Below are 12,411 nucleotides of genomic sequence, written 5' to 3'. Positions count from 1 at the left end.
CTAAAATTTAAAAGAAGAAGTAATAGCATATATTATTTTTATTTATTTATTTAAAATATTTCTATACTGCCCAAAACTTGCGTCTCTGGACAGTTAAAATCATTTAAAACATTAAATAAGTTAACAATTAAAATCATTTAAAAGATTAAAAACATTTAAAACCCAGTATTAAAATTATTTAAAACTATAAATCTAATTAAAAGCCTGGGTGAATAAATGTGTCTTCAGTGCCTTTTAAAAACTTGCCAGAGATGGGGAGGCTCTTATTTCAACAGGGAGTGCATTCCAAAGTCCAGGGGCTGCAACGGAGAAGGCCCGTTCCCGAGTAGCTGCCAGATGAGTTCGCAGCTACTATATTAAAGTTATGGGTGGGAAGAAGTCTGACATTTATTGTGCTGAGTTTTCGATCATAATAGAAAGACCCATACGTAAATCAGCACTGAAAAGCAGGCAAGATCTAAAACTACATAAGGGCTATCTTGAACCAACAACCACTCAGTTGATTTTACCTATGGAGCTACTGTTTGGAAAATATACAAACTCTTGAAGCCTCTTATGAGTCCCCCAATATAAATTTGTCAAATAAAGTACAGATCTAGAAGACTGCAAGCACATTGTCCATACATGATTACCAAATCACTTTCGACAAATTCTTGAGAGAGGTTGTAATTACACTGGGGTCTTCATGTTATCTATCTATCAAATTTGTATGCCGCCTCAAACTTCTGACTCTGGGCAGCTCACAAGATAAAAAGTTAAAATATAAAAACAAAAAACTTACAATGGTTTAAAACCACAATTAAATTAAAAAATTTTGGTGGAAATGTAGGTCTTTAAAGATTTTTTTTAAAGTTGTCAGAGATGGAGAGGCTTTCATCTCAACAGGGAGTGCATTCCAGACTCTCAGGGCAGCAACAGAGAAGGCCCGCTGCACGTGGCCACCTGACAAACTGGTGGCAGCTGCAGACAGACCTCTCCAGATTATTTCAATGGGAAAGAAGATGTTCTCCTTAATACCCAGGACCTAAGCTGATTAGGGCTTTATAGGTTATAACCAACACCGTGTTTTTGCCCAGAAATATATTGGTAGCCAGTGTAGCTCTTTCAATATAGGAGTCATATGGTCTCTTTGAGATGACCTGGAGACCAACCTTGCTGCCGCATTCTGTACCAATTGCAGTTTCCAAACTATGTACAAAGGCAGCCCCACCTAGAATGCATTGCAGTAATCAAGTCTGGAGGTTACCAGCAGATGTACCACCATTCTGAGGTTGTTCATCTCAAGACACGGACACAGTTGGCATATCAGCCAAAGCTGATAGAAAGCACTTCTGGTCACCACCTCAACCTGAGATACCAAGGAGAGTTGTGGATCCAGAAGCACTCCCAGACTGCGCACCTGTTCCTTCTGGGGAAGTGTGACCCCATCCGGAACAGACAAATCAAAATCATCTCCCAAGTTCTGACCCTGAACAATAAGTACCTCCGTCTTATTTGGATTCAGTCTCAGTTTGTTATCCCTCATCCAGCCCATTACCACCTCCAGGCAGGCATTTAGGGAGGTTGTGCCTTCTCCTGATGATGCTGACATGGAGAAATAGATTTGGGTGTCATCAGCATATTGATAACAACCTGCACCAAATCTCCTGATGATCTGTCCCAGCGGCTTCATGTAGATGTTAAAAAGCACTGGAGACAGTATGGAGCCCTGGGGAACACCATACAAATGTTCACATTAAGAAGAGCAGTCTCCAAGCAACACCATCTGGAATCTATCCAAGAGGTAGGAGCGGAACCACTGCATGGCATTGCCTCCCACCCCCAACCCTCTCAGAAGCTCCAGAAAGATACTATGGTAGATACTATCGAAAACTGCCAAGAGATCCAAAAGGGCCGACAGAGTCACACTCCCCCTGTCAATTCCCAATTGGAGATCATCCATCAGACCAAGGCAGTCTCCACCGCATAACCCACCCAAAGCCAGTTTGAAATGGGTCTAGATAATCAGTTTCTTCCAAGATTGCCTGGAGCTGGGATGCCACCACCCTCTCTTTTATCTTGCCCAAACATGGAAAGTTATACAGAGGCCTATAGTTGCTTAACTCTGAGGGATCCAATGCTCAGAAGAGATCTAATAATTGCCTCCTTAAGACAAGGAGACATCCTGCCCTCCCTCAGAGAAGCATTTATAATCTCTACCAGGTCCTCTACCACAACAGCCCTGCTAGATAATATAAGCCATGTTGGACAAGTGCCAAGAGAACAGGTGGCAGGCTGTAATGCTCCAAGCAGCTTGTCCACCTCCTCAGGAGTCAGAAACTGAAAATGATCCAGCCTAACCACATAAGAGGAGTTGTTGGACACCTCCGCATCAGACACTGCAGTAATTGTGTGGTCTGAGTCTAAGTCAGCCCGAATACGAGAGATTTTGTCCACACAGAACTCATTTTAAGAGTTGCAGCAGGTAATTTATAGTTCCAAATTTTGATTCAGGGAAGGAGGGGTGTGTACTAACCCCTCACAACCCTAAACAACTCCACTGGACATGAGGTTACGGATGCGATATGGGAAGAAAGGAATTGTTTCTTTGCCACACATATTGCCAGAGCATAGATCTTCAAATGTGCTCTTTGACTTAATCTGTTGGATTCGAGTTGAGTCTTTCTCCACTTACGCTCCAGTTGACTACCTTGCCACTTCTGCACCCATAGATCTTCCATATACCAAGGGGTCAATTTTGAAGCGGGTCAGAGAGAATGCTTAGGAGCAAGCGTGTCTACTGTCCTGGTGAGTTGACTGTTCCAATTCTCCACCACTGCATCAACAGGATTACTGGCAGAGCCAATACTAACTCCTTGCAAGACTTCTTGGAATCCTATTGGATCCAATAATCTTCTTGAGAGGACCATTCTAATAGGCCCCTAACCCTGAGGAGGTGGGATGTGAGTGCGAGTCCAACCTTAACCAGATGGAGGTCCATCCATGATAATGGGGAAATCACAGGAGTCTCCACCCATGGAACACCACCCTGATCAGACTAAAAGACCAGATTGAGCATGTGACTAGCAATATACGTTGGTGCTGAGACTGCCTGGGATAGGCCCATAGTCATATGAACTCCTAAGCTACCCCAGACAAATTGGTCCCAAAGTGAACACTGAAGTCACAACAAGTCTGGGAGACTCCAATGCCAACCCAGCAACCAAGTCTGTGAGCTGTTAGGGACTTTGTTGGGCAGTGCAGTGATTGGTACACCAACAGAAGTCCAAATCTGTCCTTGGTCCCCAGACTTAAGTACACACACTCAATATGACCAACAGGGATCCTGGTAAGAAAGATGTTATTCTTATAGACCATAGCCACGTCACTTCCCCACCCACATCCCCGCACCTGCTCCTCAACAGAGTTGAGGAGGGAGGGAGAAGCTGATAGGATGTTGTCAATAAGTCATTATTCTGATATCACTAAGCACCACAATAATGGGCATAGTAAGTTCTAGCATTTTTTTAAAACAGATGTGGCCATTTAATGAAATCTGAATTTGCAATATATGGAAATATACAGTAATATAAGAATGTGTATCATTACTGACAGAAATAGCTTCATTCTTTTAACACAGAGCAAATATCAAAATATAATTTAGCATTACCTAAGCACTTGACAGCGCCGAGTGCAAATGCAGAGGCAGCTCGAGGTTTGTTAGTTACAAGGGCAAGTTCACCAAAATACTGCCCTCTAGTGTACCGGGCTATTTCAACTGCTTCATTCTCTTCTATATCCTTTTTACTCTAAAATATCAGGTAGGTAGGGAAAAAAGAAAGAAAGAAAAAGAATACACCTAGTCATTTAGGAACAGAGGTTTACAACCAAGCTTTTGTAATAAAACACAATATGTGATCAAAGTTGTATGAGTAATCTTTACCATGCAAAAATATTTTTCAGTGATGTTAATTTATAACAATTTGTACCTTTCTTTTCATTGTAATTCTCACTTCTCCAGATTCAACAATAAAGAAACAGTCAGCCATGTCTCCCTGTTAAAATCAAGAAATTTAGCAAGATATGAATATAATTATTTAGCAGTCTTACGATTAACAAAATAGCACATGTGCAATTAAAAAAAGCAAAATATCAGACACAGTTCAAAGCTATCTTTTCATTTTCTCAAACAACGGAGTAGCTCCCACATCCCGAATAATCAAACCAAGGATAATTAACAGGTTTGTTGGGTGTGTTTCTGTGTAACATTTCAAACCCATCTTCTATCTATCTATATAATTCTCTAAGGTGTACCCATGGCTAATCCCATGCGTGGCAGCTCTTGCAAGATTTCGCGAGCAGAAATGTGTGTGTGTGTGTGTGTGTGTGTGTGTGTGTGTGTGTGTGTGTGTGTGTAGTGGGCAGGGGTCCACGAAGAGAGAGGTCATGAGGGAGGAAAGAGCCCCTTCAGGAAAAGGAGGCTGCCACTGTATGAATTAGATGAGAAAACAAGATGAACAAGATCTGTTAACTCAGGAAGGGGGGCGGAGAGAGAGAGGAGGAGGAGGAAAAACAGAGGGGAAGAGCAAGTGGAGGAGAGAGAAAGAAAAAGAAAAGGGAAGAGAGAAATAAGGAAGGGCAAGGGATGGGCCCAAGCCTGTCAGTGGCCTGAGGGGAACGAGCGGCTATGCTGGCGGTGGCGGCAGCAGCAAGGAAGGGCTCAGTCAACCACTGCTGCTATTTGGGGCTACCGAGACTATTGGCAGAGGGAGGCAGGCAGGCAAGGGATGGGCCCTGGCCTGTCAGCGGCCTGTGGGGAATGATCTGCCATGGCAGTGGCTGCAGCGAGGAAGGGCCTGGTCCACTGCTGCTGCTCCTGTGGGGAGGAGCAGAAGCGGGGCTCAGGTGAGGAGGCCTATGGGGATAGGGGGCTGCAGCTTGGCCAATAGGTACCAGCAACACTGCAGCCGTGATCAAGAGGGGTGAGGGGGATGAAGTATAGGGATGGAGGAATGACCAAGAAGGGTGAGGGGGATGGAAGCAACGGGATGGAAGAGGAGCAGGAGTGCGGCTCAGGTGAGGGTGGAGTGATCTCTGAGATGAAGGGAGCTGTGGCAGGGGGTAAGGGGAGCAATCAAGTACTTGCACGCAGATGCTCTGCGTGGGTTAAGCTAGTAATATGTAATTCAGTTATTTCCAGTCAATCTTCAAATATGTATTTAATCCAGCCAATCTTCAAATATTAATCTGGGATGAAGCAGAAATGGAAGTACCCAGTGTTTGAAGAGAATGAACACTATAGCAGGTTGCCAGAGCTTCAGCTGTCTGAGCACTATTCCGGAAGGTTCTTGTTCATAGTGTTCACTCTCAGAATTAGTGGAAGTAAACCATGTACTAACAGTAAGATTCCTTCAGGTGCTAAAAAAATTAAACAGGCACAGAAGGGCTGTTTCAACTAGGACCTTCTCTGCACATTTATTTGCTAACTGTTCTTAAGGACTATGACAAGAAAAAGATAGTTTACTTTGTCCATCCTGTTCAGAACAAAGAATGACTACTTCTCCAGGGCAACAGGGATGATACAAAGCAGGTGTTGCAGCTATAAATAGTAATTTTTACAACATCTATACAACTTGATGAGATATGATTATAAAGACCATTTCACTGAGCCCCAGTTGGGCGTGTGGGAACAAGATGTTGCTAAAAGACTGCTTGTGTATTATAATGGTGCAGTAGTGCCAGTATAGTTAAGAGGAGTGCTGTAGTTTCAAAATTCTACCATTATAAATAAGGCCAGAATATTCTATTGCTCATAACATCTAAACTCTATGTCATTGAACACTGTAAGTGCTTGAACACTTGCAGGCATCAACTAGGTAACAAGTGACACCACCAAATCTGGTGCCGCTCTCATGTATGATGCCTAAGATGCATCAATATAAACACTAACCGTTAAATTCTAGGAAGTGTATTGGCTATATTTTTTTCCATCAGATAACATCTTTTTTTTAAAAAAAATTTCCCCTTTCTTTTCTGTTTTTTAAATTCAGGTATATGCTGAAGCATAATCCTGTGCTTCGGGGAGTGGGGGTGGATCCAACCAGTATTTCCTGAGGTGTTTGTGACTGAAGTCGCAACATTGGTAACAATGTAAAACCAACTAAGGGATCAGACCAGCAATTTTGCTCACTAAGAGTTCTGAAGCCAGAGTTGCAAGGCACAAGTCCTGCCAAGTTCTGGAGAGTGACTTCCTGGTTCTAAGAAAAGCTGCTTGATAAGGAGAATCTAGGAGCACTTTGGCATTGCTATAGTTAAACAAATGTTCCCTTCCCCACTTTTTTCCTTTTATGGGCTTTTCTTTTCTCCTTTCCCTGAAGCAGCAGGCGCTTTCCCAGACAGGAGGCTTTACTGTGGGTTTTCTGTGAGGCTTTACTGAGAGTTCGAAGTTGCCCCCAAAAACTGATGCAAAAAGTGGGTTTTTTTAACCCGGATATAAATCAGGCTACACTCTAATGCATGATGAAAAACCCAAATTATAACCAGAGGTACCAACTCAGAAGCATGGTGAAATATAGGCCTGTGTCTGATTTATTTTAAGAGTTCAATTCAATGTCTGAACTGGAGGTGAATCTCATGACTGCATGGTCAATGATTTGTAGAGGCAGGGGTAATCTAGCATTGTTTATCAGGGTTTGCGGAAACTCACTGAGACAATGGGTCAGGCTTAATTACCAGTCTCACACTGCTGAAATTAACCTGTGTCCAGTAACAGGATGCTTCTGCCTTAAGTCAAATGTGTTGATTAACTTGCCTCACTCATGCTTACCCTTTTGATGATACTTTGAATATTCTTTTGTTGCAAATACACACTAGATAGAGGTATACAAGAAATAATGTCTCACACAAACAGAACTAACTCCCTCTCACTAATTGCTAACTCTTAACACCTTCTGGGACCAGGCTAGCACATCTGGGATGCAGATTTGCTTTTTGGACTTTGTCCCCTCCTCAAGATAACAGCTAACAGGAGATGAGAGTGAGATCTCTCTGGACTGATCAAATATCCTGAGCTAATTTTGGTAATTAAAAGACAATATTCGAAGGATAGCAGGAATAAATGCCTTTTGTGATCCAGAAGACTAAAAAGGGACATCAAAGGATGGAACCACTATAAGAAGGAGTCTCTGGACATGGCAGTTGAGCAGTTCTGTGCCTACGGGCATTCTGCTCACATGCTAGCATTCTCGTGCCTACAACAAGGTCTGCTCACACGCTTTCCTAGAGTTTGCTGCACAGCCGCAGGGGCTAAGCAGGAACTCTGCCCGTGCTCAGAGGCTATGACTCTCACTGCGCAGTGAGAAGTCAAGGCTCCCCAGCCATGGAGCTCTCAGCTATGATCTGAAGCAACTGCACAACTCCTGTCTCCGCCAGCACCTCACTGCTTCAGCTGAAGTGATTCATCTCTCTCCAGCCTCCAACCTCGGATCCTGGTAATATGCTACAAACTTTGGGAATTCCCTTCATCTTTTCCCCGTCTCCTGCTCCCTTCCCCTCGTCTCCTTACTAATTTCTGATCCCCAAAAAACCATGCCAGCCCCTCCTTTCTTTTTCCGCCTGTATCTAAACTGTACTAGACTCTAGGAAGATTTAATTACACACACTTAAATTTAGTTAGGCACACTGGGTGGAATATTGGTACTGGCTAGATGTTCTGTTTTAATACTGTTAGCAATTCTGCTTGCTAGGTTGTTGTTAAGCCTTTTATGTTCAATAAAGCCCATTGAACCTCTTTGAGGACTAGTTTGATCTCCTTCCTTCTTTGCAATCCAGATCATACATGGTCATCAATATAAAAGAACAAGGTCACGTTGGTGACATTATGGTCCAGACCTGTTTTGTATACTGGCTAATAAGCATGTTTGGTATATAGATCAGGCCTGGTCTTTAACATAGCTCGCAGGGACTTCGGGGTAAATTTGGTGGATATGTGAACACACCCCCTCCATTCTGGAGGACATGCTAAAGATTGCTAAAGATGCCAGATTGGTCTCTGGGGCAACCCGGAGAGACCATATTATGCCTGTTTTGAAACAGCTACACGGGCTGCCGATATGTTTCCGGGCAAAATACAAAGTGCTGGTTATTACCTTTAAAGCCCTGAATGGCTTAGGTCCAAGTTATCTAAGAGAGCGCCTTCTTTTACATGATCCCCACTGCACGTTAAGGTCATCTGAGAAGGTCCGTCTCCAGTTGCCACCAGTTCATCTGGTGGCGATGCAGAGGCAGGCCTTCTCTGTAGCTGCCCCTGGGCTATGGAATGCACTCCCAGCAGAAATTCGTAATTTGAGATCATTGCTGTCCTTCAAGAGAGCCCTTAAAACGTACTTATTTGGCCTGGCCTTCCAGAGTTTTAAATGATTAATTGTTTTAAACTGTTTTAAACTGTTGCCCTGATTTTCAGGGCTTTTAGTTGTTTTATTGGTTTTATTGTGTTTTAATAGTTTGATTTTAATTGTTAATTTGTTTTAATTGTTTTTATCATGTTGTAAATCGACCTGAGCCATTTTGGAAGGGCAGTATATACATCTAATAAATAATAAATAAAAGCCAGGTGTGAAAAACTTCCAGCCCATTCAAAAAGGAACACAAGTTGGCTGCAATGGCCCATGTGAGGGAATATGAGGCAGGGCAAGGTGGCAAATGGATGTATGAGAGTACACAAGGCAGCAGCACAGTAGCAGGGAACACAATGTGGTGGTGGGCTACTTTTGAACATGGAGGTTCTACTATCCCCTATGAGCATCTAGAATTCTTCTTATGAACATTAACTTTCAACATCAGAGATATACTATCTATGAATATGGGGACTCCACTTATCCTGCACAAGAGCCAACCACTGTAACATCCACCCCTCCACCAGTGCTTAGCCAGATTTGTCTTTTCAAAAAGCATGGAAATTCACTAATCCAAAAACTTCCGTTTACAGATGAGAGTGAAGGTGCTTTACATTTTCACTTGTGCTCTAAAAAGTGTGGAAATTGGAAGTTAAGGAATCAAAATTTAACTTCCATGCCATAAAAACTGTAAAGGCTTTGTAGTCTCTTATATTATGCTGGTTTTACAAGTGAGAACCCACACTTTGCCTTTGTTTTTCAGCTCAGTATTGGCTAGGGAAGAATGCAGCCAGGCAGAAATTCAACAGCTGCACCCCCAATCACTTGCTAGAGATAATCTGTGATTAAATCTGACTGATGCATCACTACAAGGTACAGAGCTCCCCCCAAATGACACCCATAGTAAGGTTTTAATTTTTGCAGCAATGTACAAAAAAAATTACAAAAAACAACATATACAATTCACCTCAGGAGCAAGTACAACACTCTTTTTTGGATTATTAGTGTATTCAGAATATTTTAAAATACAATTATAAAATAAAAACAATTTTCAGTCTTTCCAATCTTGTATATGCAGGTTTTGTGATATCAAAATTTAAAAAGGGTAACCAACATTCTAAAAGTCAACATAATATATGAGTCTGTACAAAGTCTTTAGCTCTTGTATGGTGTAGAAGTCAAGATGGGCTCCTTACACTTTCAATTTCCACACTTCTTAGAGCATGAGTAAAAATTTAAAGTACCTTAACTCATACATTGAAGTGACTTAAGTTTTTTGGATTATTTAATTTCTTATATAAAGCAGGAAGGGAGATGGGAGCCTTACATTATCTCAGGAAGTAGACAAAAAGAGGGCCCTAATAGGTGTGGTAATATAGAAGGCAAGAAGGGATACAGAGAGGCAAATAGGAGCTCTGTGTAAACCAATGCTTAACACATTAACACTGCTGTCCTGGATACATAGCACCAACAAGACTGCAGCTTATCCATCATATGCTTGCATACAATACAATAAAGGGGCAAGCCACTCACCTCCAATAACTTGTTTATTTCTTGACATTCAAATTATCTTTTGTATTCATCTTCCGGAATTTCAGTTTTCACTGCAAGCCATCTTTTATGTTCCACAATCATTTCCTATCCCATTTCTTGTATACTAGCCTCAGACATTATTCTACTAAATGATTTGTCTGGGATGGTTTTATGTTTAAAAATGCCAGCAAATAAATCAACTTAAAAAAAATACTAATGGCATACCTGAGCAATTATTTGTTCTCCATCTTTGTATATTTTGGTGCCTATCACATCCACAACTTTCAACCGTTCTGAAAGCTTTAACAAAAGCGAAGACAGATTATGTTAACGTACATGCCCTCCAACATTTCACAGATTAAAAACTGGGATGCATGTGCATATATCTTATTTTCACAGCAAGGGTCTCTGCTCATGCACCGCCTTACCCTTGCACACATACATATCACTTAAAGATTTTCTGCAGCTGCTATACTTTGTGGCTGACATGCTGAGCAGCATATCACATGCAGGAGGAGTCGTGCTAGTGCAATGTCCACAGCTTGTATTCTTGACTAGTGGTGCACAACCTTAAGTTTGCTTGTGGATGTGCAACAGCTGCACAACTGTGGCATGCCTCCTTTGAGTTAATGGGAACTTTTGCTCAACAGCACACATTTTTAGCACAATTATGACACCCTCTTGTGCCAGTGCAACAGTTCCACATGCAGTATGCTGTTCCGCATGCGGTATACTGCTCAGCATGTTGGTCTGTATTCTGCAGTAGCCTGTCCTGCACTGAAAGAGTATGTTAGAAAACTGAACTTTTAAAAAAACACCTTATGATAAATAGGGTATTTAATCTAATAATTAAATATTTAATCTCACAATTAATTCCCCTCTGGAATTAATTACATGGTGGATATAGTTGTCATGAGAGAGCAGCTACAACTTAAATACATTTACTATCAGGATAAGCATCTATATGGAGAAGTGGTGGTGGAAGAGAAGCAGTGACTAGCATTTTGTATTTAGATAATTCATTTAGCCGAAACTTGGGTTTGGGCACAGGATTCAAAAGCAAATATGATTATTGTTCCTTTGGTTAAAAATATAATAGGGGGGAAATAGTCCAAGCAATTGCCTCATTCAATATAAACATAAGAAAAAAACATAAGAGCCCCTGGTGGTGCAGTGGTAAAACTGCTGCCCTGTAACCAGAAGGTTGCAAGTTCGATCCTGACCAAGGGGCTCAAGGTTGACTCAGCCTTCCATCCTTCCGAGGTCAGTAAAATGAGTACCCAGATTGTTGGGGGGCAATATGCTAAATCATTGTAAACCGCTTAGAGAGCTTCCAGCTATAGAGCGGTATATAAATGTAAGTGCTACTGCTATTGCTATTGCTAATATGCTTAATACATTTGGCCCATTTGGGGTTTTTTTAAAACTTATAATGCACTGCTTACATCATATAGAGATCTTTACTTGTTGGTGTGTCAGTCTCTCTCTTTCTCTTGCTCTCTCTCTGTTTAACATTTTCCTTAAAAATCACAACAGTGTAACGTTCAATGATATAATAACCAGACAGATAACTGGGAACTTCATCTTGCTTCCACAAAGGCAATGTGCAATTCCTTTCATGCCCATGATCAACAGAATGGAGATGGACAGTTATACATGACAGACATGCTAGAACTGTATGTTACAGATTCTATCACATGGGACTTCCTAAAGGAAGAAAAATTCACCCTCACAGAACCTGATATACTTTTCAAATCTGTCAACCCTGAAAAGGCTATAGAGCATGAACATAAGAAAATAAAAGACAAAGGAGGCTCTATCAGCATCACAGCTCAGGACTGTTTACACGTCATCATTGCTTTAGAATTGCCAAAGATTTTAAGATGGACAGAGAAGTCATCAGCATAGCACAAAAGTTGCTACACCACAAATTCTCATTTGGAAAAAGATATAAAAATAGGGAAGGTGCAGCAAGAACAGCCAGTATTATCACCAAGCAAGGAAATCCATTCTGAAAGGATGATTTCTTTAAAGTGATCATATTTGTGGTTCCTTGCATCAAATTCATGCAATGTGCCCAAAATCAAGATGATGCTGAAACAGTTGCTTTTGACAAGTTAATCAATGAATGAATGAAAACAAGATTAATATTTTAAAACAAAGGAAAAACACGTTTAAATATTTCAAGGACACTGGAGTAAATTCTCAGTGAAAAGCTCCAAGAACATTCACAACAGTGTGCAAAGAGCAAACATAGCTCTCCAAGATGCTTGTATTCACCAAGAGTTGTTCACAGTTTGTATTCCATGAAATGGTTGGGAATTAAGAGTTCAGTGTGATTCCCGTCACTTAACTTCAACCCTAATGGTTCACTTATGCTTAGTGGGAAGTACTACTCTTGCCCTGGTTGTGAATATTTCCTAGCGTTAAACAGAAGCACAAATTACCAGTATCACCAGGCAGAATATTTCAGTAGATTCACCTCAGGGAAAGCATTTGCAGAGTT

General features: G+C 41.4%; 1 protein-coding gene across 3 annotated transcripts in view; it reads right to left on the bottom strand.

The window, feature by feature from the left end:
- The window catches only part of PRKAR2B (protein kinase cAMP-dependent type II regulatory subunit beta), an 89,955-nt gene that overhangs the window by 4,910 nt on the left and 72,634 nt on the right, over positions 1–12,411 (bottom strand). For all 3 annotated transcript variants that reach the window (XM_053255362.1, XM_053255361.1, XM_053255360.1), the window contains 3 exons: positions 10,131–10,205; positions 3,969–4,034; positions 3,650–3,788 (listed from right to left, as the gene is read on the bottom strand). In XM_053255362.1, the coding sequence (XP_053111337.1) occupies positions 3,650–3,788; positions 3,969–4,034; positions 10,131–10,205 (280 nt within the window). The remainder of the gene's footprint in view (positions 1–3,649; positions 3,789–3,968; positions 4,035–10,130; positions 10,206–12,411) is intronic.

The sequence above is a fragment of the Hemicordylus capensis genome, chromosome 5 (assembly GCF_027244095.1).
Source record: "Hemicordylus capensis ecotype Gifberg chromosome 5, rHemCap1.1.pri, whole genome shotgun sequence".
Classification (NCBI taxonomy): Eukaryota; Metazoa; Chordata; class Lepidosauria; order Squamata; family Cordylidae; genus Hemicordylus; species Hemicordylus capensis.
Note: the sequence above shows the minus strand (reverse complement) of the source record. Positions and strands in the feature narration are given on the sequence as shown.